The following is a 26,845-nucleotide window of genomic DNA, read 5'->3' as shown; positions in this document are numbered from 1 at the left end:
GGTGGGTGGGCCTCTGGGAGGCTTTCTTGTCCACTGTAGTGACCCGCGCTGTTTCTGTCCTTCCTCAGGAGCAAGGTCGCCAACTGAGAAAGACCATGCTGGAACTAGAGAAGCAAGGCCTGGAGGCCATGGAAGAAATCCTGACCGGCTCTGACCCCCTGGACCCCACCGAAGTGGGGGATCTTTTCTATGACTGTGTTGACACGGAGATTAAGTTCTTTAAGTGAAGTAAGCTTTCCCTTTCCCCTTCTTATTTAAATGTTCCCACCTTACTAAATTACCAGCAAAACAAACCACTCTCCTGTGTGAGTAAAATGAGAAAGTTCAGATGTGTTAAAGTCACACTCTTGTGTTCCGCCCTGAAGCTCAGCAGTGACCCCTTCTCCTACCACGTAGCTTCCCTTCTTTTGCAATGTAACGCATCTCCATTTGCCTGTCGTCCGACTGTATGACTGCTTGTGCACTTCCAGCCGCTCTCATTGCCTCTCAGTGACAGTGGACACATTAACCTTCTCATGGAGGACGAGGGTTCATCGGGCCTCGGGAGGGGGCTGCACAGCGCTTAAGTGTGCGGGAAAAGCAAAATCTTTTGAAGTCTTATTCTTCCTTTCAGTACTGGTTTCTTCCAGGTTGACAGAAGGCACAGGGCTCTTCTGTGTGTGCTTGAGGGAGAAGCTTCCAGGCTTCCCGTCACATGAGTGCATGCCTGTCATGCAGAGTGTCCCCACATGTGTCTGCTGAGGGACCAAACCACTGGGGAGGAACAAAGGGAGCCCTTCTGGGGTCCCAGCTCATCCTGATTCCCGGGATCGTACTAGAGTCTACACCATGCTTGTGTGCGGGGCACCCGCAGACAGCCCGTGTGTGCGGGACAGCTAGTTAGTGGAGTCAGGAGTGCCCACGGGAGAGACTCTGAGGCAGCCGCATGGTGGCATACCCCACATCACCACGTGGCTCTCCCTGCCCAGCGGCGTGCCCACCCCTTGGATGTGGCTTTGGGTGCAGTGATTTCGGGCCCGAGGATGACCATCTACTTCAGGATTAATTCAGTGGCCCCATGGCTTAGTTCCACCCCACAAAGCTGTGGATTTCCCCAGCTGGCGAGGGAAAGAAAAGGAGAAACTCTTGACTGTCTAGATTTCAGTTAAAGTAGCTGGAATCTGAGCAGCGACAACATTATCTCTGCAGAGACTTGAATTAAACTGATTTGTTTCCATCGTCGCGTTCACGCAGAGGATTTGACTTACCACCAGAGCATAGAAGAAGAGCGTGTGAGGAGGACCAGATGGGCTCTGCACTGGGAAGACAGAGGGCAAGGAGGTGACAGATGGTTGCAGAAGCATTTCGCCACAGGGTAGCGATCCAACCCCCAGCCTTCCTGCCCAGCTCGCTCTAGCCCACAAAGCCACGTAGGATGCAGCTGGCTCTCTCTGGCCCTTCCCACTAGTCCTTACAGCTGCTCTCGGAAGGTAGCGGAAGTGGGCAAGTGCGGGGTGGGGGGACTTCGCTCTGGCCATTGATACTCTCAAGCGCTGTGAGATGCTTGGGGGGCAGAGATGATGGATAGATGGGGAAGCAGGTGTAGCCACTAGTGGAAGGACAGCAGTTCCTTTACTCCGGCCTCCCCCATGCCAGTGGGGCCCATTCACACTTCGTTACTGGTAGGAATTGGCAAGTGGAAATACTGAGAGTGTTTGTACTCTTCAAAGTGACCTAGGGTTAGTGACTCTGAGCTGACCACGGTGCATGGCAGGCTGTGTGGGCTGGAAGGGACGTGGTCTCACACACAGATGTGGGCACAGAGGGCCACGGGTCTTATCAGAACACATCTTAGGCTACCAACTTCCCTTGAAGAGTGTGGGTGTCAGAGCACCACGAGCTTTTGGTCCAGCAGTTGTGTGAATTCTGGTTGTAAAATCGTAAACAATGAGTGGTAGGAGGTGGGGAGGATGTTTGGGCTGAGAGAGTTAACACAGCCGTTCATGGTGGCTTGTGGTAGCTGAATCTCATCCAGGGCTTTCCCTGTCGATGAATGCAGGGTCTCCTCTTAGAGGGAGCGGCCACCCTCAGTGCATCTGTTTACGGATGCTAAGGCAGGGGAGGGTGAGGCTTGGCGGGGGAGGAAGGGTGACAGGTACCTTGCCTCTCTTAAGTCCCCCTGCTTAGTGGCTATTTAAGAAAAGCCACCGTAAAATTTCACCACATGGTTTCACCTCCAGCTGTTATAGAAACACTTTATCAGATCAGAGATACCCACCGTGATTCAGGGTTTTACCAAAAGAAGTCTAGTGAGACTGCATTACACAGAGGCCTGCTTCCCTTATTATGGGCTTTGCAAAGGTCATGGATAACCCATCCAGCCTATGCCTAGCCGCTGTGAAGTGGGAAATACAATGGCTACTTCTGTTAGGGGACATTTGGCCAGCATCTCAAAGAAGGGCCAACCCAAAATGAGAATTGTCTTAGCTAACACTGTATGTCACAATTGTGATGCTCCTGTCTTACCACCAGGGGGCGTGGCAGCCCACCATGGCACAGCCTGGCAGAAGTTAAATGGGGCTGGGATGCTTCCCTCTGGCACTGAGGGGACCTGTGTACAGTCAAACCCCCAGTAATAGCAGTGGACGAATCTTTGTGCCTGGGGGGTTGTGGGGAAAGACAAGAAGAGAGTTAGGAGTCTACTGATGCGCCTGGACTCACTTTTTGTGACTTTTACCTACTTAGGTTAACTGCTTAAAATATGTTGTTGAATTTTGGGCGGGCTGTTGGTGAGATGTTTCTTTTTAAATGCTCCTAACAGACTCTGCTTTTGAAAAATGCTTATCACTACGTGGATGATTTCTTGACCAGGGATTGCTTTTCTAAAGGCAGTGTGGGGAAATGAATATTCAAGATGAACTATGAAAGAAATGTTTAAAGGTCAGTGTGTAAATAGCTTCCTGAAATACCATGTGTGTATCCATTAAGACTTGGCTGGGGGAGCTGTGCATGCTTTGTGCAGAAAGAGGACATGGCCACGATGGAATTTTTCCCCTATTCCCATGCCCCATAACCAAACATAAGCTATTTCGTCTTGTCTAGTAGATGGGATTTACCATAGATGAAGACACCCCTTATCCCCTTGAGGGGAAAGAGGCTACAGTAAAAGTAAATTAGCAAAGCAGAATAGTACTCTTAATTCTTGGGAGGCTGGTTTGGAATTCCAGGTAGAATAAGGATGTACTTGAAATTACAGTGATTCCTTAGTGCCCAGTAACATAAGACACAGTGTTACCATTAAGAAGAGTCTTTCTTACAAGTTAACAGAGCAGGTATATGCATATTAGATATTAGCAGTGAAGTTCCTTCACTATTGGGTGAATCATTAGGTAAAAAAAATAATTGCCAACCAGGCAAACCACTTTGCTCCCTAACTTACATCATCCCGCATTGGTACAGGTGTTACCACCCTGGCTGGCCCAGCAGGGAAACCAGGTGGGACCAATGTGCCTGCTAGGAAACCATGAACTGCATTCTCAGCTAAAGAACAGTCAGGTCATTTGTAAGGGAGGTCTTCGGCTGAGCTCTCAGCCTTAGGAAGGAAGCACATGGAAGAAGGAGGGTGGGGAGACTCCCCCCCCCCAGATGACTATTCTTGTATGGAGGGGGAGGAGTGGTGGGTCACATGCACGTGCTATCCCAGCACCACCCTGTGCATCCCCGTGGCTGTGACATTTCATCCTGCACAGTCCCAAGTCCCAGCTCTCCTCCTATGGCTTGTGTCAAGTGTGCTTTATCAGACTGACTTCAAACATTCCGAAATGTCACATGCAGATTTCTCATGGGAATGAATATGTACATGTTTGCAATCATGTTGTGAGAAGTTAAATGTGTGAGCTGGAAAATGCTATTGGCAGGGAATAATAAAAAAAGAAAAATCTTTGTGTTTCCTGCAGTGGGAACTGACCATGTAGTCTTAACAGCCTTTTGTACAAACACCTATGAACCAGATAACTTCCCTATCCAGTGCTTGCCCTTGGAATTGTCTCTGAATACATCAAGCATACAATAAAAAAAAAAAACAAAAAAACACTCAAATGAATATCCTTGTGTTTCATGAATAAATGTGATAAATGTGGACATCAGTCACAAAATAGAAAATGTACAAAGGGGAATATATTTTTCTGACTGGCATCTTCAGAAAACCCAATCAGCTCAGCGTTTCCAACATGGTGTACCATTCTGTGGATAAGTCACTCTTAAAAATAAATACCAAAGCACACTGAGAGACCACTTCACACCCATCGGGATGGTTACTATCAAAAAAGCAGAAAATAACCAGTGTCGGCGAGGCTGTGGAGACACTGGAGCCTTTGTACTGTGTTGGTGGGAGTGGAAAATGGCGCAGCTGATATGGAAAACAGTATGGCCGTGCCTCACAACAGTTGAAAAGATAGAATTAGCATATAAGCCAGAAATTCTGCTTCTGAGTAGATGCCCAAAAGAACTGAAAGGCCTCAGAGATGTTTGTACACCCCTGTTCATATCAACATTATTCTCAATAGCCAAAAGGTGGAAGCAACCCAAGTGTCCACTGATGTTATTCTGAGGGAAATAAGCCAGGATCCAGAAGGCAAATATTGTCTGATCCCACTTACATGAGGTCCCAAGAGTAGTTAAGCTCATAGAACCCCGGAAAGTGGAATGGTGGTTGCCAGGGGCTGGGAGAATGGGGAATGAGGAGTTGTTGTCAAGGCGGTAGAGTGTTTCAGTTTTGCAAGCTGATAAAAGAATTCTGGAGCTTGGCTGCACAATCATGTGAAGGTACGTAACAACACTGAACATGGTCATGATGGTGGATTTATGTCAAGCATCTTATACCACAAACAGAAACCACACTAGAAACAGAAGTCCCGATTGTCAGAACATCAGTGCCATCTATGCCAAGCATCTTTATGTGAAAGCCATGGCACTGCCACTAACTAACTTCACTGAAGAGAAAGCGTAGCTGTTCCCACTCCCATGACCTAGAAATGCCACACTGCTTCCATGATTCGGTCTCCATGGTGACAGGCAAAAGGCAACTGACTATCTTGTTCATGAAGATAGGACTTTGTCCTTGGTACAAGTGACTCATGTCAAGGTCAGAGAAGACAACCGCCCCATTTACATGACCAGGAACGGCTAGCTCTTTAAACCTTATTTCCAACTCTTTTTTCAGAAACATAACATTCTCCCACAAAGCTCCACAGTGACCACATGTTCGTTTGCTAGGGCTGCTGTCATCAAATACCACAGAGTGCTTGGCTCAAACCCCAGGAATGGATCGTCTCACAGTTCTGGAGGCGAGAAGTCCAAAAACAAGGTGTCCGCGATGTTGGGTCCCTCTGAGGGCTGTGGGGGAGAATCTGTCTTCATCTTCACATAATGTCACTGTGTCTGTCCAAATCTCCCTTCTTACAAGGACACCAGGCCAACTGTATTAGGGCCCACCCCACTGCATATGGCCTCCCCTTAACCAATTACATCTTCAACAACTTTATTCCCAAAGAAAGTTACACTCTGAGATGTGGGTTTAGGACTTCCACATACGAGTTTTTGGAAGACATAATCCAACCTGTAACAGAGCAGCTTTGCGAAGGATGTGCAAATCCCTGGGGCCTGGTGTGAGAATTTGGAACTCACTCCTGCAAGTCATAGGTACAGCCCTGCTCACGGAGCTGCTTCCCTCACCCTTGTAGCTGCCACCTCTGCCCCACGTCACTCCATCAGCAGTTCCTAAAAGTATGGTTCCTTCACCTCCGTAGTCCATGGCTTTGACCTTCATTACCCCCTTCATGGATTATCTTGGGCCACTGCTTTTCTTTTCCACTCAGAATGGCCCTTTTGGTAGGGAAAGAGCTTCTCTCTACCTCTGCTAATAAAAGCGGCAGATAAAACTGGTCAGGTCCTTCACTCATTAGGAGGCAGCGTGTGGCAGCGAACTTTGAAATGAGTTTCTAGATGAGACTTATATCTGGAACGTCTATGAATTTTAATTACTGTTTTCTCTTTGCTGTCCAGCAGCAGAGCCAGTGGGGGGTGCTCTGAGCCGCTCTGTAACAGTTGAAGTGGAATGCCAGGGTACAGCCTGGTGAGCTGTCTGGGACTCAGCTGAAATGAGCAAACTTGTACCCTAGAGTGCGGGGTGCGCTCATCCCTGCATCTGTTGGGACCCAAGAGTGAAGGGCTTCTTTAGGTCTTATGTTACTGCATCTTGACCACTACATGCTTAGATCCATATTTGTGTCCCTGTTTTACACATGAGGAAACTGAGGCACACACTGGTTATGTAGTTTACATCCCCAAACTTGTAAGAGGCCAAATAGATCTGTTTGACTCTAAGCCAGCTTACCTAGCAGGTGAACGTCATCTCCCCTGCACCACGTACCAAAGAGGCCACCTGAAAATACTAGAATGGAGATTGAGGATACTGCCTCATACAGATGTTTTGAGGGGTTTGCTAAGTTGGGGCAGGTGCTCAGTGCACTTTAGATCAAAAGCTGTTCCATTTTAACACAAATTAGAGGCATTCTATAAGCAATACTCTGCCCGTTTTCTATGAATAAAACAATATAGTGTTACCTATTTTTTTTTAAGAAAATGCATTTCAGACATATTTTCCCTTGGATTTCCCTCAATACCCATCAGTTCAGTTTAGCTACAAAAACTAGGAATATATTATTATTATTTTTAAAGATTTATTTATTTGAGGGAGTAAGAGAGCAGGAGCAGGGAGAGGAGAGGGAGAAGGTGAAGCAGACTCCCCACTGAGCAGAGAGCCCGATGTGGGGCTTGATCCCAGGACCCTGGGATCATGACCTGAGTGGAAGGCAGATGCTTAACCATCTGAGCCACTCAGGGGCCCCAAAACTTGGAAAACATTATACAGGTTAGTTAGAAATGTCAGCTCAGAAAAGAAAGGCCTCATTTCAAACACAGTGTGTCACAGCCGGCATTGGGTTCTGTGTGAGTACCCTTCATGTCCCATCCTTTTTTTTTTTTTTTTTTTTTTAAGATTTTATTTTATTTGACAGAGAGAGTGGGAAGGGCAGAGGGAAAAGCAGACTCCCTGCTGAGCAGGGAGACTGATGTGGGGCTCCATCCCAGGACCCTGGGATCATGACCCGAGCCGAAAGCAGATGCTTAACCGAGTCACCCAGGGGCCCCCGTGTCCCATCCTTCTTAGAAGCCCTTCTAACCCTGAAAAATGGTTGGCTTAGGTCAGTACTCGTGACCCTCGATGGGTTTTAGCAAGGACATGGCAGAAGCATTTCCACTTATTAAAGTTTATTAGATACAAAGAAAGGAGTCTGCAGAGGGCACATCAATAAATATAAAATACATATGAAACATGGGGGAGCCACAGACGACGGGGTCAGTGAGAACACTGGAGTGTGGCAAGAGCTCTGGAACTTGTTGGCTCTGCGTGAGTTTATGGTCAAGGGGCTTGAGGTCTGTCCTGCCAGCAGCAGGCACTGCACGCACTGAATTCAGTGACAGGTCTCGAGGAGAGATGGGAGGCCAGATTCCTGAGATTTCTCCCTAAAGCTGCAATTTCTGGTTTCTGCCCCTCCCTTCCCTCTGTCCTTGATAGGTTTTGTTTTTAACTTCTATCCCAGGGGTGTGGAACGTGAATGCATAAACATCTCATGGGGCAGCCAGTCTCCTCGGAAGGTGGACTTGCCTTTGTCTTGGGCCTTCTTCATCATGATAATTAAAACCCTTGTAATTATTTTCCTACAGCTGGGAGGGAGATGGAGCGGATCCCGTTATAATAAAGAAATCCCGACCTTTTGGAAACCTTCCAGAACCAATAAAACCAATCAGCTGTGCCCAGAGCTGCTGACCTGCAAAAGCTTCTTTTCCAATTGAGTTAGCAGTGACAATTTGGCATGACTGATTCCCCAGAGAAGGGCACTTGACCTTGCTCAGATGCTCCTCTCTGGAATGAGAAAGCACAACAATGAAGGATGCCATCTTAGTCTTTAGACAACAGTTAAGTGTATGCAGTCACATTTGCCCAAACCCTGCTAAACGGCTACCTGTTCTGGATGGCTTGGTCTGGGCACGGTGTCCTTCAGGTCTGAGCACATGAGTGGGTTGTTCCAAAGGACACTTGTTTTTCCACTGCTCTTTCCGCACCCGCCCCCCCTTTTCCTTTAATCTCCACCTATTTTGAGCACAGACCTGGGGTCAGTCTGTTTCCTTCTATTTTCTCTCCTTCCCCTCTTACAGCTTCCCCTCCAAGGACAGGGAGCATCTGGGGTCAGGTGCAAGCAAACACACACTTCCATTTCCTTGCCAGCTCCAGAAAAAGGGTGTGAGAACAGCAGCCAGAGCCCTTCCCGACCAGTTCCATATTCAGGGGTGGCCGGCCTTGGGCACTTCTCCCCGACAGAGAAGTGCGCCCCCCACAGGGCAGGGGGAGCTCTCAGACCCATCAGGCCCTCTTTAGTTCGGAAGGGAGCTGCGTTTGCCTAGTGGGGGCTGCCAGGCTTCCTATGCACAGGAGTGAGGCACCAGGTCAGTGAGGCAGATACTTGGCCAAGAGGCTTTTGTCTACACTTCCTCATGTCCTAGTTTCCATGAAAATCCCATTCTTGGGGAGAAAAAAATAAACAACCATCTCTGAGATAGAATATGTAATTGACTATAATAATGAGTTACATAGGTTTCTAACTTGCAGAAAAAAAAAAAACCCTAAATCTCATGAATCTCGCCTTACCCTGGAAGCCAGGAAGGAGTTGGGAACTTAGGCGGGACATGAGGAAAGCCAGGGGCACGTGGGCACCGGGGGCACTGTAAACAGGAAGGGCGTTGGCTACTTGTAGGAGCTTTCTGTTACAAAAGGGCACTGTGCTTGGCATCGGAGGGGCCAAGCCCACTCTTGCCTTTCTTTTGGGTCATATTTACATGAGGCAGAAAAAAAAATCCCTGTACTGCAAAACGGAAGCGAGACATGGCATCTCGTTCACCGGAGGCTGTGTGGCCTTATCTGGGTGGGGGGACACACTGCTCTCTCTGAGCTGCAACGTTTATAAGGCATTACTGGGTTTGATTTTGCAGTGTGTGTGTGAGGAGAATATAGAATTAGGCCGATAAGAAGCCGCTGTGGGGACTATGACTTTGGGACTACTTGCAAACGAGGGAATCTTCTAAAAATGGTTCAGAATCTAGGAAGGGCCAGGCCAAACACATCATTTACAGTCACGGAATGGACACCATGGGGCGGGGACAGGGCGCTATCGGTATGATGGATGAATGCCAAGATGCATCCTTGGAAAATTGAGAAACATAATATGGGTGTGTTTTTTTTAATTATGCAAATAAGAGCTGTCATACTGATTTAAAGCCTGTGCAAACCACGTATTTACAATAAATAAATGCTCCACTCAGAGCTTGCATGTTAAATGAATTGCAACTTAAGTATGGCGAGGCCAGACACGTTCTCCAGGGAAGCCCATCTGGCGATGTGGACCCCCAGGCGGCTCACGGGACATTGGCTTCCTCTGTCTTCTCACCGGAGTGTCTTTAGTGATAACTGTGGAAAGACAGGAACATTATGAGGGGGATCTGGAAGACTCCACACACACACACACACACACACACACACACACACACACACACACACACACACACACACACACACCCCTGGGGCTGGGCACCACAGCCTTCCTGCATTCATACGAGGCTGCCAGGGTTTGAGGGTCCCGTCAGATGCAAGGAGCTGATTTTGACCCAGGGGTTTGTGGGTGGGAAAGGGATAAAATGGGACAAAGAGTTGATGGCGTCTCAAGACGTACCGCCATCTTGGAAACAGATATAAGACCAAACACCAGCATGTGACAGAAACTCAAGAAAAACTAAGAACTTGCTGGAGATCCCAAGACAAGGCAAAGGTAAAGACAAAGGGCCCCAGGCCTTCAGATTTCCAGCCCAGGACTCCCACCCATGCACAGATCACTTGGGTCTCTCCACCATAAAAGAAGAGTGCCCCCTGGGGGGCAGTTTACGATGTCTAGAACCCTGTGAGCTCTCTGGGTGACTGCTTTTTGTCTCGCTGACGTGACTACTATCTCCCCGAGCGGATGCCTGTTAATTCTGTGTATAGTCTCCCTGTTTTCTTTTGCCCTGTGCTTATCTATTTCTCCCTTAACTGCAATCAGACAGCCATTTTGAGCCTTTGATTGTCTGAGTGATTATCACAATTCTTAGCTCAGCTGTGGTTAGAAAAGGTGGTGCTTGTCCTCCCGCAAGGAACTCATCCCCATGTCCAGGGCCTTGTCCCCTTCTCACATCCCTTGCTGTGCTGTTCCAGGGGGCTGCAGGAGGACCCAGCTGAATGGCAGGCCACCCCCCTTGCTACACAGAACTCTGAAACAGGAGGAGGCCAGGGTACAACTAAGGGCCTTTATTTATTTTTTTAAAAGATTTTATTTATTTATTTGACAGAGATCACAAGTAGGCAGAGAGGCAGGCAGAGAGAGGAGGAAGCAGGCTCCCTGCCGAGCGGAGAGCCAGATACGGGGCTAGATCCCAGGACCCCGGGATCATGACCTGAGTGGAAGGCAGAGGCTTTAACCCACTAAGCCACCCAGGTGCCCCAACTAAGGGCCTTTAAAGATGAGATCCTGTCGTGACCAGATGTCATCTCGGCCCGGGGTTAGGAGACAGTCTGTCCAAGCTGCTTTGTGTGAGAAGGAGGACATTTTTTCACAGACTGTCTTATCCCACAAGAACCCGTCTGGTTCCCCTCCCAGCTTCCTCTAGCCACCAGGACTTGAATTGTGACTACATTTGGCCAAAGGAAATGATCACGTCGATGGGAGAAAAACCCCCCACAGGGGCCGTGAGATACCCTGTACTCCACAGACAGAACCCTGAATCACGCTTGGTGCGCATCGCAGAGTAGTATCTGATCCGGCCTCCCCAGCCATGGAAGAGGGAGCGGGGAGGGAGTGGGGTGACCGCTAAGGAAGGGCTCCAAAGGGCTTCTGGGTGGCCAGCCTTGGTTCTGGAGGTGGGGGGATTCTGGGGAAACCCCCCTTTCCCTCTTCAGAGTTTGAAACTGTATGCATTTCATTCTAGCTGGAAACAAAGGTACACCAAACGGCTTTCCCCGAGGACAAAAGAATCTGTGCAAAGCATGTTAAGCTTTAGGGACAAAGCACACTCTCGGCATTTCTGGGCTCCCTGAGGAGAACTCCTGCTTTTACGTTCAGAGACCCAAGGAGGTGTTACCTGAGAATTTCTGCCTTTGATGTCATCCGAGCTCTGCCCTGTGGCCTCCGTGTGCAGCCAGGGACCAGGCGTGTGGCCTGAAAGAAACAGGAAAGATCTTCGCTGAGAAATTCAGACTCTGCTGGCGCTCAGAGCAACAGCAGAGGGACCAAGGGTACCAGGAGCCGGTCAGCCTGAAACCTCCAGGCTCCTCCCCGCCCTAGGCTGAGTGTTTCCACCCACTGCTTCCATGGCCCAGCCTGGATGCAAAAGCATCTCGTCCAGCCTGCTGGAAGGGGAACAGGTTGTTATAAAGGCCTGTCGCCTACATGCACGTGACAGCTTCTTAGCTCAGAACAAGCCACCATCTCCAGAATCGCTCATTTGTCCAGTACACACTGTGTGCCAAGCGCCGTGCTAGGGTTGGCTAAAGAAGGGAATAAAAGGTAATTGTATGCTGAATAAATCATGCTTTCTTCCAGGAGCTTGGATTCTTTCTTGAGCTCATTCTCTAAAATGTATTTTGCTTAAATATCACACAAGTTTCATATAAATATATTCTCATAATGAAGGGGTCAAAGAATATAGAGGAAGACAATAGGGAATAAAACACCTGAGCAACCTCAAATGCCTCTTCTTTGCCTAATCCCTGTTTCTATCCCAGAGTCCCCACTACTCAAAGAAGCTTGCTGTTTATCCCTCCAGATTTTTTTTTTTTCTTTTTGGTATTTACTTATATGTGTGTATATGCGTCTGTGTGGTTTGGTTGGTCTAGCCCAGGTTTAACTCCACATTCCCAGCCATTCCAGAACGTTCCCTGTGAGTTCCATGCTCCAAATGGCATCCCTTGTGGCTCTTTCTCTGCGGCACACAGTACAAGGCTTTTCCGTTCTGCCTCTGTCCCGGACGGGGAATTAAATAACCACATCCCAAAGCCCTCCAGACACTCCAGGTTGCTGTGTTCCTTACAGAGCACTGTGAAAAGCAGAACTATTCATCTCAGATCATTTACAATGGTGAAAAGGTGATGATGCCCCACGTTCCACAAATCTATTTAGGAACTCCAGGGTTCACTAACTGTATGATGGCGTATGAAGTGGCCGTTTGAATGTTTACGAAATAAAATAATTTAGGGTGATGTCTGAAATCGAGGAGAAAGAAAGCAGACTAGAAATTGTATAAGCAGGATGACCTCAAATACTTAAAAAGATGGAAATAGTATATTGAATGGATTCCTCCTGGATTTACTGTTGTTGTTGCTTTTTAAAAATCTCTTAAACATATTTTGTACAGTGAACATGTAAGTCATCTTAGGAATCTGTTAAGGTAAGATCTAGTTTTTAAAGTGAGCTAGCACATAGAAGGGTCTCTGCAACTTACAAAACATTAATCCAATGGACACTGAAATTTTCATGAAAATACTTTTTAAATCAATAAGTGCATTTGTTCTAGGATAAAGATATTTTTGGGCAAAGGACATAAGGAGTAGATTTTTTAGTCAGTTTATTAACTACGGTAAAAGTAAGACACTGGGGAGCCTGGGTGGCTCAAGTGGTTAACCGTCTGCCTTCAGCTCAGGTCATGATCCTGGGGGCCTGGGATCGAGTCCCTGCTCAGTGGGGAGCCTGCTTCTCCATCCATCCCTCACCCCACTTGTGCTCTCTCTCTCTGCCAAATTAATAAATAAAATCTTAAAAAAAAAAAAAAGTAAAAAGACACTGATATATAGCCCTTGATTTAATTCCATGTGGCAGTATGGCCTTGAAATTACTTCTTCGATGTAAGAAACTTCAGCCTACTACAGAAAAGCCTTCCTCTAGGCCAGGGTTTCTTAACTTGGCTCTCCTGACCTTGTGGGCTGGATAACTCTTGGTTAGGGGGCTGGCTGTGTGCTACAGCCTGTGGGACAGCATCCCTGGATGCCAGGAGGACCTTCCCCAGCCCCCAGAGCATTTGTAACAACAAAAAATGTCTCCAGCCAGTGCCACGTGTCCCGCAGGGGGGCAAAATCCTCCCTTTGGAGAACCACTGGGCAATAAGACAGGTTTCTCTGTAGGAAACTGGTGCCTGCTAGTTTTCATAAATACGACTGGAAACAATAGCACAGCTAAAGGAGAACCAATTTCTTCGTAAAACAGGAAGGAAAATTTTGCATCTTGCTAGAAAAGAAACTTTACTGCTGCTAGAAGTGTGTGGCCAGGGGTTAGGGTTACTCGGGGTGCTTTTTTAAAAATATATTTTTTAAAAGATTTTATTTATTTATTTGACAGACAGAGATCACAAGTAGGCAAAGAGGCAGGCAGAGAGAGAGGAAGGGAAGCAGACTCCCTGCTGAGCAGGAAGCCGAATGTGGGGCTCGACCCCAGGACCTTGGGATCATGACCTGAGCTGAAGGCAGAGGCTTTAACCCACTGAGCTACCCAGGCGCCCCAAGATTTTATTTATTTATTTGAGAGAGAGGGAACACAAGCAGAGGCAGTGGGAGAGGGAGAGGGAGAAGCAGACTCCCCCACTGAGTAGGGAGCCTGACGTGGGACTTGATCCCAGGACCCTGAGATCATGACCTGAGCCGAACGAAGGCAGACACTTAACTGACTGAGCCACCCAAGTGTCCCATTTTAATGTAAATACTGCCTTAGGGTATTTTTTTCCGCTCTGAGATGGCTCTGAGATGACACAGGATTGCTAGGATTCAAAAAGGAGAGCTCTTCTGCTAAAAAGTCCTTTATAAGGGCTGTGTTTTCACAGACGAGTGTTTCAAGTTCACTAAAACACACGCTTTCAAAATTTGGGAACACCAACTTCTACTACAAAATACCATTTACGTCCCCACCGGACCCCACGTGCCAGGGCCCTCAGAGCAGCCCGAGTGACCCCAGCTGCGGCCTCCCGGCACACGGATGCCCCTCTGCCCCGGTGCTGAGCACAGCAGCCGGATACGAAAGCCTTCTCTGAACTGCAAGGCTTAGAGCAGAAAGTCTGTTCCAGGACTGAAGGCACAGAGGCCTGAGGGCCAAGCTGGCTTCCAGGTTTATTTTTTCTCATTTGTCAACCAAGCCAGTCTGTGCCTTTATCCAGGCACAGAGATACTCCATATCAGAGAAAAAGAAATCCATTCTGCAGCCGACCAACAGGAGGACAGACACTGCAGGACCTGGAGAAGGGCCGGAGAGGATTCCCAGATGTGGGTAGCCGCTCAAGCTGGGTCTGAGAGCCAGCCTTGCAGCGTGACCCCTGTGGCCTAGGGAGTTGGGTTAGAACAGACTGGACTCCTAGGAGAAGCAGATCTGACCGGCAGCTCTGGGCCAGCATGGTCTTTCCAAGCTAAGGGCTACGTGGCACGGGGTGGAGAGGTAGCAAGGTGGGGTGCACAGAGCACTGGACATGGAGCAGAGAACCTTAGCCCAGAGCCCCAGCTTTTTTTGAATCTAAATTGAATCTAAATTCAATTAACCAATATATAGTACATCATTAGCATCCGACGTAGTGTTCAATAATTCATCAGTTTCATGTAACTGCGAGTGCCCAGTGCTCATGACATCCCATGCCCTCCTTAATGCCCATCACCCTGTTACCCCACCACCCTCCAACGTCCCCTTCTGCAGCCCTTGGTTTGTTTCCCAGAGTCCAGAGTCTCTCATGGTTTGTCTCCCTCTCTGATTTCTTCCCATACAGTTTTCCCTCCCTTCCCTTATGATCTACACTATTCCTTGTATTTCACATATCAGGGAAACCATATGATAATTGTCTTTCTCTGACTGACTTATTTCCCTTAGTATAATACCATCTCGAGCTCCATCTTTGCCACTGGCTGTGACCAGGAGCGGCTATCCTATTTCTGCCCTCGTTGCTTCAGCTGTATATGAAAGAAATGGGCTGGACGACCTCAAAGAGCCCTTCCGTTTTAACCCTGGGGGCCTCTCACAGTCTCTAACCAAAGGAAATGACAGGTTTCACTGCAAATGATAATTCTAGCATCTGTCAGACCTAGATGTTAGAAGGTGCATATCTGGCCTTTCCTCTCCTCCCCGACTGTCATGTCTCAGTTGAGGCTGGTATGAGCCTTGCTCACCACTCCTTCCAGACCACATCCCGCTTGTACAGAACTCAGCAGGGTCACCCCGTGTACCCCGGGGCCACGTTTCTCCTCCACAAGTACTCAGACCAGGCGCTGGCCAGAGTCTCCCTCCCAGTAATTTGGAAATTTTAGAATTTTAAAATTAGCTTTAATGATTATTAAAAGTAATATGCATTTGTTACAGAAAACTTGGACAAAATCGTGAAGCCTAAGGAAAATTAAAATCACCCAGCCTTCTACCATTGAGCTCACTTCAATGGATGTGCTTCTAGCCTCTTTTCTATTTGGTCAACACCTTTCCCTTTCCCTCTCCATATAGATTTGCAAAGTCATTTCCTTGTTTAAATTAAATTTCAGTTCTATTTTATGTACTTTTAGTGTGCTGGGTGTTTTGCTTTTACTTCTCAAAGTTGTGTTTGCATTTTCTCATGTCACTGAATATTCAACAACACTCCTTGGAAAGCATGGGATTCTATCCTGTGGCTCTCCTTAATGTATTTAACCCCATTGTTGGAGATCTGTGCTGTTTTCCAGTTTTTTATTCTGTAAATGGTTTTGCAATGTATATATGTATGGACAGTCTCATCAATTTTCTTTTTAGAGAGAGAGCACATGCGTGTGCATGAGCTGGGGGGGTGGGCAGAGGAAGACAGAGAGAAGCAATTCCAAGCAGGCCTAGTGCAAATCTCAGATCAAAGATCCTGACTTGAACCAAAATCAAGAGCCAGACGTTCAACCGATTGAGCCACCCAGGCACCCCGACTTTCTTGTCTATTAATTCAACAAGTATTTATCAAGTGTCTGTGTGCCTGGCCCCATTCTGGGAGCTGGCGTTAGACCCCAGTGCGTAAAAATTGATGTCATCCCTTCCCTTCTGGGTCTTATACTGTACTGGGGGAAACAGACAGGACACAGGTGAATATATAATATGTCAGGAAGTGATAAATGCTTCAAAGGAAGTGAGAAAGCAGAGTGTAGAGAACAGAAGTGATGCGGCAGGAAGGGCTGCTACTCAATAAAGACTGGTCAGAGAAGAACTTTCTGATAAAATGCCATCAGACCAAAGACCCACAGGACACAGCGAGTGAGTCTCATGGACATCTGGGGAAAGTGTCCCACAGAAGGAACAGCAAGTGCAAAGAGCCCAGAGCCCAGAGGTGGGAGTGTGTTTGGAATGTTCTACAAGGTGTAGGTGGTCTGTTCTGTTGGGGCAAAATGAGGTTTTGTAGGGAGTGGGGCTGGGTGTGTGGGCACTTCAGGTAGGTCTTAGGAGCCATGGGGGAGGATTTCTAATTGACCCAGAGCGCGACGGGAACTCAGTGGAGGATTTGGAGCAGAGGGTGGTCTGACTGGACTTGGGCTTTAGACGAATCATGGGGCTGCTAGTATGGAGCAGAGAAACCTGTCAGCAGGTTTCCCGCAGCCTCCGGATGAGAAATGATGGTGGTTTCAGCCATGTTGAGAGTGGCAGAGGAGCTGAGAGAGAGAGAAGACTGGGGATACATTTCACAGGAGGAGCCCCAAGATTTTTCTGGTAACTTGGACGTGGGAGCAGAAGAGAAAGAAAGAAGCCAAAGATGACTCCAAAGGGTTTGATGTAACAAAAAGTGGAGGAGTGGTGAGCCCGAAATGGGAGGAGGAGGGAGAGGGCTGTCCAAAAATCCAAGCAAAGAAGTGCTTCATGGGAGGGAGTAATGGATTTTAACTAACACTTCTGACTGCTAGCTTTGGCAACATGGCATCCCCTGGTGGCCTTGTTAAGGGCTCTCTCCATGGCGTGGTGGGTGGAAGATGTCTCAGAGGACAGGAAGAGAGGAAGCAGACACGGCACTGGCTGTGAGAGGAGCAGGTAAGTGGCCCAGGGGCCAGGGCAGGTCAAGGGAGATGTTTTATAGACATGACACTCCTTTTGCCATTTCAGAGGAATAAAGGAATATTCTAGAAGGACAGGAATAGCAGGAAGAGAGTGGGGTGTTGGAAGACAGCTTATGAAGGAGAACAGCTAAGGTAAGAACAGGGCAGAGGTCCTTCCTGTCCTGCTGCCCTCCAAAGAGGCAGAGATAAATGCTCAGCGACCGGCAGTGTCTATAGAGTCTCTCAGGCTTGGGATAGCTCCTCCTTTGATTTCATGACATGAACCACCCGATACTGTGAAAGTGACTGCAGCACTTGCTGGAGAAGTTTCTTCGCTAATGGAAACAATGGTGGCTAGTTTTGCCCTAAGTGTAAGGTAACTATTTTAAAATAGGAATTGGACTACAATGAGCTACTACTGCACACCAATAGGATGGTTACTATAAAAAAAACAGAGAACAACAATGTTAGTGATGATGTGGAGAAACCCTCATGTGCTGCTGATGGGAATGTCAACTGGTGGGAGTGTAAAATGGAAAACAGTATGGTGGTTCTTCAAATAATTAGACATTGAATTATCGTATGATCCAGGAATTCCATTTCTAGGTATATTATACCCAACAGAACTAAAAGCTGGATGAGTGTCAGAGATCCTTGTACACCCATGTTCCTAGCAGCATTAGTCACAGCAGCCAAAGGTGGAAGCAAGCCAACTGTTCACCAACGGATGAACAGATAAATGCAGCATCATACATACAGACAACAGAAGAGTATTCAGCCTTAGAAAGGAAGACAATTCTGACAAAGTGGGTAACCTTGAGGACATCAGGCTAAATGAAAGAAGGCCAGTCTCAAAAAGTCAAATAGTATATGATTCCACTTATATGAGGTACCAAGAGAAGTCAAACTCTTAGAGCCAGGAAGTAGAGTGGTGGGTGCTATTTTCATGGGTTTAATGGGTACGGAGCTTCCGTTCTGCAGGATGAAAGGAGTTCTGGAGATTGGTCTCACAACAATGTGAATGTACTTAACACTGTTGAACTGTACACTTAACACAGTGTTAAGATGGAAAATTTCATGTTATGCATTTTTAAACCACAATTAAAAATTTTGTTTTTTATTATTTTTTTAGATTTTATTTATTATTTATTTGACAGAAAGAGAGAGATCATAGGTAGGCAGAGAAGCAGGCAGAGAGAGGGGGAAGCAGACTCCAAGCAGAGCAGAGAGCCCAATGTGGGGCTTGATCTCAGGACCCTGAGACCATGACCTGAGCTGAAGGCAGAGGCTTAACCCACTGAGCCACCCAGGCGCCCCCAAAATTCTATGTTTAAAGGAGTTGGGATGCAAAGAGATTTCTAGCCAGCCACTTTCCCACTGAACTGTGATCAGGATGGCTTTGCTGGGAACACCAGACTGAGATGTTATGTTTGGGTGTCTGTCTCTCCTTCACCAAAATGTGAATTTCTTGAGGCTGTGTCTGGGGACCATTTATCTAAATCTCTCCAGTGAGGTCTCAGTTAATTATCTGTCAATATGATAACTTCACTCTTTCTATCATCACTATGTTAATAAATATTTGTGACCTATGCAATTTTTCCTCAAGAGTCCTACTGATAGGGTGTTCCCTCCTACTTTATTGCAGTACAATGCACATAACATAAAATTTACCACCGATGACCTTGAATACATTCACAGTGTTGTGCAACCATCACCTCTGCCTAGTTTCATAACATATCCATCACCCCAAAAAGAAGCCCGTACCCACTAGGAGCTACTCCTCATTCTTCATACTCCCAGCCCCTGACAACAGCTAACTCTACTTTCTGTCTCTAAGGATTTGCCCGTTTTGGCTCCGTCATGGAATTGGAATCATGACACGTGACCTTTTGTGTCTGCATTCGGTCACACATCATGAATTTCCAAGGTTCATCCATGTCATAGCATAGATCTGTACCTCATCCCCTTTCATCGTCAAAGAATATTCCATTGCATGGCTATACGTTTTGTTTATTCACTCATCAGTGGATGGACACTGGATGTTTCTACCTTCTTGGCTATTGCCAAGAGTGCTGCTGTGAATGAACTCTTGTTTGAACCCTGTTTTCAATCCTTCTGGGTGTATACCCAGGAGCGGAATTGCTGGATCCTATGGTAATTCTACAATTGACTTATTGAGGAATATAACACATTTTTAAAACAATTAAAAAATTAGGTAAAATCATCCTATCAAAGAAAGAAAACCACTAATATGAGCAGGGTGGAGACAGTGAAGAGGACAAGTGGAAAAGCCATGCACAAGGGTGTTTGTGTGCTGTGTGTGGGTGTCAGGAGCAGAGAGAGAAAGCGAGCAAGCAGTTGGAGACGAAGCCAGAACTGCTACGAGACAGCGTGAGAACACACTCATCCCACAGAACCAATACTGTCTCCCAGATCATGAACTCCAGTCTCGGGGAACCAGGTCAGTGGGGAGCAGGAGGAAAACTGTGAGAAGAAATGGAATCAGACAGGCATGAACTGTATCAGACTCACACTAATAGAATTACCAAGGTTCTACCCTACAGTTCACAGGGAGGGCAGGAACATGCCAGTGTAATTGTGCTCGGAAGCCAAAGGAGGATTTCGAGTCTGCCAATGCTGCATTATTCTAAAGCTGTATTTTATTTTTGAAATCGCAAATACCCTTCCTGGTCTGTAGGATGTCAGTTCACTTAGCAGGTTTTCTTTTTCTTTCTTTTTCTTTAAACTGCATTTTCCTGAGCATCCAGTTATTTTTGTGTGTATATAGCCCCTGATGTGGCCATTTCTCTGTGATGAGAGGAAGACAGCACAGACAGCCAGCTGCGCCCTCCTGGCGAGCTGTACGAGGCATGGCCTCATTTCCATTCCCAGGGAAGGGACCAGGCACCGTGGGCTCAAAAAGCAGCGAACTTTAGAATTTACCGCATCTGAAGGTTGAAGGACTGCCTAGCACAGTACTGAAAAAGAAGTGAGATTTTGGAGAATCTGCTTTTCTGGAATGGTTTAGTGCCAAGATTAGCAAAATAGGGCAAGCAGACCAAATCTAGAAGGCTCCTGTTTTTTGGTTTTTGTTTTTTTAAAAGATTTTATTTATTTATTTGACAGAGAGAGATCACAGGTAGGCAGAGAGGCAGGCAGAGAGAGAGGGGGGAAGCAGGCTCCCCGCTGAGCAGAGAGCCCCATGGAGCTCAATCCCAGGACTCTGGGATCATGACCTGAGCTGAAGGCAGAGGTTTTAACCCACTGAGCCACCCAGGCACCCCGAGGCACCTGTTTTTTGTAAATAAAGTTTTACTGGAAGACAGCCATGCCCATCATTTTTGTATCGTCAATGGCTCCTTTCTGGTCAAAACAGCGCAACCGAGTAGTTGTGACTGAGACCAAATGGCCCACAGAGCTTCAAATATGTCGTTTCTGGCCTCTGGTTTAGGGTCGCGGTCAGTAACCGAAAAGCCTCCAGGGGCCAGTTGTCATATTCACCTGTTACTGTCTGGGTGTAGCAGAGAACTGTGGGATTTGTGGCATGAACGTGGCCAGTTAACAAACACCTGCTTAGGCAAAGGAATGAGCCTTGCAGGAGTGTGACAATATGGAGTCCATCTCTGGCCCTCCGTCTCATGCTGCTCCTCTCCCCTTCCTCTCTCTGTCTTTCATAGTAGCAGTGTTTGCACATTATTTAAAAAGCACACAAGGTCACTTCTCTCTAAATGTACAATCCCAGCAGAAAAAGACCTGCCCAGGCTGATTCCAAGAGGACCTGTGAGCTGAGCAGGGAGCAGGTGCATGCTCCCTGATCTGCCTGCAGGGGGGTGAACCCTGGAGGAGGGACATCGCCAAAGTCCAGTTCATGGTCTTGGGCTATCCCAGGACCCAGACGATCTTCCATGCTAGTCCACAGATGTCTGAGACCGGGGGCCTGACTCCTGTTGGAGCGCGGGAAATAGCCTTCCTTATTACTCCATGCTGTTGTCTCTGTCCCCTCTTACCAGCCCTGCCCAACTGCGTTGGCTCAGCACTGGACCAGAACTAATAGGCAGCTTCGCTGTGTGCTTAACACTCCCCACTTTGCTTTTCTTTGCTTCCTGTTTTCCTAAAGTACTTGCTTCCCTGCCCTTTTGGACCTGAGGGATACGCCAACCTCTGCCTCTTCCACTCTTAAGGGGCTAAGGAGGTAAGCAGAGTGAAGGCCTCTACTTGGAGGCTGGCCACATGATGAAATATGGAGAAGTCAGACTCTTATCAGCTTGAGACTTTCGTCCTTGGCTGGACACTGCGATCACCTGGCAGTTCTCAAAAATACTGCCACGTGGGTCCCCTCCTGCATGTTTGATTTAGTGGGTCTCAGTGCAGCCTGGCCTTTGGGATTTTTAAAAGCTCTGTAGGTCATTTTAATGTGTATTCAAGGTTGAGAACCACTGACCTAAGGACATTCTTCATTTCACAGTCTGCCAGAATTCTGAACACTCATTTAGAATGTTCTCTGGGTATTAATACGAAGCTCCTGTCTCCCATTTTGCTGCTGTCTTGGGGTGGTTAGCTCCTTTGTCAAAAGCCCTGGGAGGGGAGGGACAAGCGATAAATCCAGGCACTCAAATCCAAAGCCAAACAATTCACTCTGGAGTTCTGTAAAAAACTTCTAGAGAATCATTGGGGCCAGGACAAGTAAGTGTTCAGATCCTTCCAGAAGCAGGAATAGCACTGTATTCTCCCAGTAGTACAGTGAAATCATGACATCATCCTTTAGGCAGCCTGTGGCCCATCAATGCATACTAAGCATTTAATTCTGGAGGGTCAGGGAAAACCAACAGGCTTCCCAAGTGGTACTTACTTCTGGGGATCTTGCTGGGGTAAATCTTCTGGCATGGTTTATATTCATCTGGAGGAGGAAAGTCTTCCATGGTATGGAACGTGAATTTAGATTCAAAGTCATCTGCACACGTGGGAAATAGAAAAATTACTCTCGTTATTGTGATGAACTTGAAAATTTCCAGGAACACACAGGTTTGCCTGCCCAGCTCAAGGGCTTTAGCGGTTGAGCCATTCCTCCTTAGGAATACTCATCTATCACCTCTCAATTTTTACTGCTTAGCTCAGACAAGGAGAATCAGGAAAAGTGAAATCAACAGACTCTCCCGATCATCCACCCCACCTTGCTTTCACCAATATCTTAAGGAAACTTCTAAAGGGAGAAATCATGAGCTATCTAGGGTCCAGAATCAGAGGTGGGGAACATGACAGCAACAAGGGACCAGCAGAGTGCCTGGGGCCTGCAGCTACTCCTGAGACCCTGGTGAGGGCTTTTTTTGGGAGGGGTGAGTAGATTCAAAGTCCTCAGCTTTGCTGGTGGGAAGGAGCATGGCTTATTTCCAGTGGGGGACCTGGAACTCCCCAAAGCAAACAGGATTTTTCCTGAGTTCCTGATTGTAAGAAGAGAGGAGACTTGTGGCCCTTTTATTAGTTGAGTCCCTGCTTTGTGACCTAGGCTTTGGGTATGACCCTAGAGAACTTTCCTTCCTCTCTCCGTATTTTTGCCCTAACAGTCCCTCTGTCTGGTGGGCCTTCTACTCATCCTTTCACCTTTTCCAGACCACTCCATTCTTTCTATTGTCATCCAATATGCATGGATTTCTCCACGGAGACAGACAAGACACACACACATACAGTTTGAATGTTGGTTTTCTTCCGTCTTTCTCATCACAATCAGAAAGTTAGAGGATGAGTTCTGGAGCCTCCCAGAAAGCCTCAAGAGAAATCTTCTTTAACACAACTTGCTGGCTGTTTTGCCCTGGGGGGAGCTCCCTGCTCTTGTGAAGCACGCCCCCTGACATGCTGGGCTGGCACACTCCCTCCAAGGGCCGAGGGAAACCACTCCCACACCGGCAGCCAGCGCAGCACAAGGTGGCCCCACTCACCGAGGATATGCAGGCTTCCGTTGCGCAGCTGACCTCCCGGCTGCTGTGCTGGGGTCCAGGCTGGGGCCTGCTGGCTTCTGCTTGAAAGCTCTGTGGTGGGTGATCTCGCAGGGGGTGCTGGGGGTGGATTTAGCTTCCCTCCGCTGGTCCCTTAGAGAAAAGATGCCAGTGTATTCAGTTACAGGACCAGGGACAGCAGATGCTATAACCTCCTGGGGGAGGGAGGTAATGTACTGAGATCCCGGGATGTCACAGGATCTGGTGACTAAAAGGGCTGCCTCTGGGGCTAAGCTGCTTGGGACTGCATTCCAGCTCTCCTGCTGGAGTAATGACAACTCTTTGTGCCTCTGTGTCCTCATCTGTAAAACGGGGATCACAATACACACGCCTCCTTGGGGCTGCTGAGAGGGCTGAATGAGTGAAGTCAAATGGCATGCAGCAGGGTTCAGTAAATGTTAGCTGCTGTGACAAGAAGCACGGTGACGGCCACCTTCAGGATCAGAAGGCATAGCTCAAAGAAGGGGAACCACTGCAGAGTCCGAAGAAAGGGAAGAGCCGTCTGTAGGTGAAGTGTGTGTGTGGGGGGTGGGGTGAGACGAACAGGCTGTGGGCTGACTCCTGTCCCCAGGGTTCTGCTTGGGGGGGGAGGTTTCCCTGCCTTGCAGACCCTCTCTTCTCCCTGTAGTCAGCCTAAATCCACCCCACCTACCACAAAACGGCCACAATGACAACTTTCTTCTCTCTCCTCGCCCGCCTGAATCTGAGGCACTGTCTTCTCACCACCCCGTGAACACTTCAGAATCATGGGCAGCTCACCGGCATGAACGCTGGCCCTTGTGGTGACCAGTCAGTTCAAAAGAGAATACCTCGGACCTTATCTCTGTGACCAACAGCCTCAAAAATATTCTTGCCCTTTGTACCAGGAATCCCTTTTGAGGCACCTGTCCATTCAAAATATCCAAAAGGTGGATGACAATTGCTACAAAAGTGTTTCCTCCAATATTAGTCACAATAACAAAAAAGAGAGTCAACTGAATAGTAGAAATCTGGTAAATGCGGATGATCAGTTTAATACACTTATGAACAAGCTTTAACTTGATGAGACTGCTTATAATGTAATATTAAATTAAAACAGCATAGAATATTGTATATTCAAAATTGTATTAATTTTGTAAATCTATAGATCTTTCAGGGAAAAAAAAAAAAAAGGAAGGGACAAGTTGTCACCTGACTCTGACAGCTTTTATTTCTGGGTGATGTTACTGTCGGTGATTTCAATTTCTTTCTATTTGCTCTATAGGGAGCCTGTGCTATTTTTAATTTGAGCAAATACATTTAAGAAACCTTCTGCATGAAAAGATTTTCTTAAAGACCGAAGAATATGTGTGCGTGTGGGGGTGTGTTGGGGTGGGGGTGTGTGTGTGTGTGTGTGTGTATATTGCGGTGTTTGTGGGCACATGTGGATGGGTGTGTATGTGGGTATACTTTCTATTCAGAAGGACACAAGGCCAATGAAGCCTCCTTACCAGGTGGAAATCAGTCGTGGGCACGCATGCTCAATCCAAAATCCCCTCTGCTAGGTATGTGAAGGAATTATTTTCAATATTTGGCTCAAAATATGGACCCTTAGTTTTCTTGAGTCAGCACGAGAACGTGCCAAAAGGAAGACAGAATGTGAATCCAGTCTGCCGAGGGCCAGTGCCAATGGTGGCTGGGAGCCAGGCTGTAGAAACTCCAGCAAAAAGGACACCAGACACGTGGTTCTGGAAACAGACCGCACCCACAGCCCCCTCAGGCTGGAGATTTGGGTCTATAAGGGTGAGAGTAAGAAGAAATAACGCTTCTCTAGAGTTCAGTGTTGCCAGGCCCTGCTCCAACAATCACAAGAGGTGGGAACTATTGCTGGCCCCATTTTACAGATGAGGAGAAGGAAGCCCAGAGAGGCTAAGGGATTGCCCAGGGTCACTCCGCTAGTAACTGCAAGGTGATCAAAGCCAGAATGCCCAGCCTGGGTCTGTGTGATCTTGGACAAGCCTTTCAGCCTTGCTTCCTCTTGGTTTCCTGTCCCTAACACGAATACAACATAAAGTCCCATACAATAAGTATGACTGTGCTCCATGAGGGGCACTGATAGCTCAGTTCTAAAACAAATTCCAAGAGTTAAGACATCTCAAGGTGTTCCCAAGTGGGTCTGCCTTAGGAGCAAGGCTCTGGCCGTGCTCCCAGCACCTTCTTTTTTTTTTTTTTTTTTTAAGATTTTATTTATTTATTTGACAGACGGAGATCACAGAGAAGCAGGCAGAGAGAGAGGAGGAAGCAGGCTCCCTGCCGAGCAGAGAGCCCAATACGGGGCTCCATCCCAGGACCCTGGGATCACGACCTGAGCCGAAGGCAGAGGCTTTAACCCACTGAGCCACCCAGGTGCCCCTCCCAGCACCTTTTAATCACTGGCTGAGTGGTCCTCTGCTACGGCCACCCTGGACCTGAAGACTGGTGCTTACCTGGGCCTCGGCCGGGCCTCTTCTTCTGCAGGAATGGCTGCGATCCTGGAGGGGCTGGCGGTGTCGGCAAGGCCTGTGCACTGGACTTGGGTGGCTGGGCCTGGAAGCTGGGGGACTTGGGGGGCGGGAGGAGTGGAGCCTCACTGTTGTTGTTAGCTCCTGGCAAAGGAGGAGCAGGCACAGACGACCTCGGGGTACAGGAGGCATAAAGAGGGGGTGGGGGTGGCGGAGGCGGTGGGGCAGGAGGCTCCCGAACATCTTGGGTGGGGCTGGCAGCATCTGCACTGAGCCCCGGATACCCACAAGGGGGGAGGAGAGGGAGTGGGGGTGGGATGGGCGGCAGGTGCAAGGGGGCTAGCTGAGGCTTCAAGGCCTTGTCACTGAGAACAGAGGTCAGGGAGGCCTGGGGTGGGGTAGGAGGGAGGGGTGGGGGTGGGGGCGGAGGAGGAGGGGGAGGTGCAGAGGGGAGAGGGGGAGCAACCCCTGGGGTGTTCCCTTTGGTGGGCGGGCCAGGTGGGGACACCAGTGGAGCTTTGGTGGGGGAGGAAGGGGGCAGGGGTGGGGGTAAGGGTGGAGGAGGTGGGGGTAGGGTGGGAGGCGGTGGGGCAGGCATGCTGGGGCGAGGAGGGACTGTCCTGAAGGTGCCATGAGCCTCTGAGGCATTGCCTAGCCTGGGAGATGCAGGGGGGTTAAGCGGGCCACCAAGAGCTTTCGTGGGCAGCCGGGGAGAAGGTGCTCGGGAGCCAGGGGCCTGCCCTATCTTGCCACCTGGAAGGAAAACAAGTTTTGAGTCAGCTCAGAGAGAGGAAGGAGAAACCCAAGTTTGTAGGCAGTGAAGACAGACACACACCATCCAGCATGATGTCCGTGAACTGTGTGGTGGGCACTGTCATCCTGCAGGTTCAACCGGAAGCCTCCGGGGCAGCACCTGTCAGAGCCCAGCTCAGGCCACCAGGTTGTGGTGCAGGACCAGCTTTCCTGTTCCATCCCACCTCTGCCCTCACCTGCCAAGGGCCCAGGAGTCTCCCAACCCAGAGCACTGGACTGTTCTGGCCTCCTTCGGCCTTCCTCATTGCAACACCACCCTCACACTCATTCACCACTACCCACTAGTCAGTGCAGTTGGGGACCCAGTCCGTACATCCTAGTTTGGACCTTCAGGTGTACCAACAAGAGGCTCCTTGCTAGGGAGGCTTTCCTCACTTCCAGCATGGTGTGAGCATTTGTTTTCTGCAGCA

At 48.2% G+C, this 26,845-nt stretch overlaps 2 protein-coding genes across 2 annotated transcripts in view; one reads left to right on the top strand and one right to left on the bottom strand.

Annotated features, from left to right (window-relative positions):
• The window catches only part of LOC111147272 (secernin 1), a 38,092-nt gene extending 34,032 nt beyond the window's left edge, over window positions 1-4,060 (top strand). The window contains exon 7 of the mRNA XM_022503216.1: window positions 69-4,060. Within this exon, the coding sequence (XP_022358924.1) occupies window positions 69-227 (159 nt within the window). The 3' untranslated portion in view covers window positions 228-4,060. The remainder of the gene's footprint in view (window positions 1-68) is intronic.
• Window positions 4,061-8,783: 4,723 nt separating this feature from the next.
• Window positions 8,784-26,845, bottom strand: part of LOC111147292 (WAS/WASL interacting protein family member 3) — a 31,437-nt gene continuing 13,375 nt past the window's right edge. The window contains exons 5-9 of the mRNA XM_022503249.1: window positions 25,608-26,375; window positions 23,107-23,256; window positions 22,023-22,124; window positions 11,263-11,339; window positions 8,784-9,562 (exon numbers count right to left, since the gene is read on the bottom strand). Coding sequence (XP_022358957.1) covers window positions 9,539-9,562; window positions 11,263-11,339; window positions 22,023-22,124; window positions 23,107-23,256; window positions 25,608-26,375 — 1,121 coding nt within the window. The 3' untranslated portion in view covers window positions 8,784-9,538. The remainder of the gene's footprint in view (window positions 9,563-11,262; window positions 11,340-22,022; window positions 22,125-23,106; window positions 23,257-25,607; window positions 26,376-26,845) is intronic.

Source organism: Enhydra lutris, unplaced genomic scaffold (assembly GCF_002288905.1).
Source record: "Enhydra lutris kenyoni isolate GAN:26980312 unplaced genomic scaffold, ASM228890v2 scaffoldscaffold16, whole genome shotgun sequence".
NCBI classification, from domain to species: domain Eukaryota; kingdom Metazoa; phylum Chordata; class Mammalia; order Carnivora; family Mustelidae; genus Enhydra; species Enhydra lutris.
This window is presented reverse-complemented; position numbering and strand designations above follow the sequence as displayed.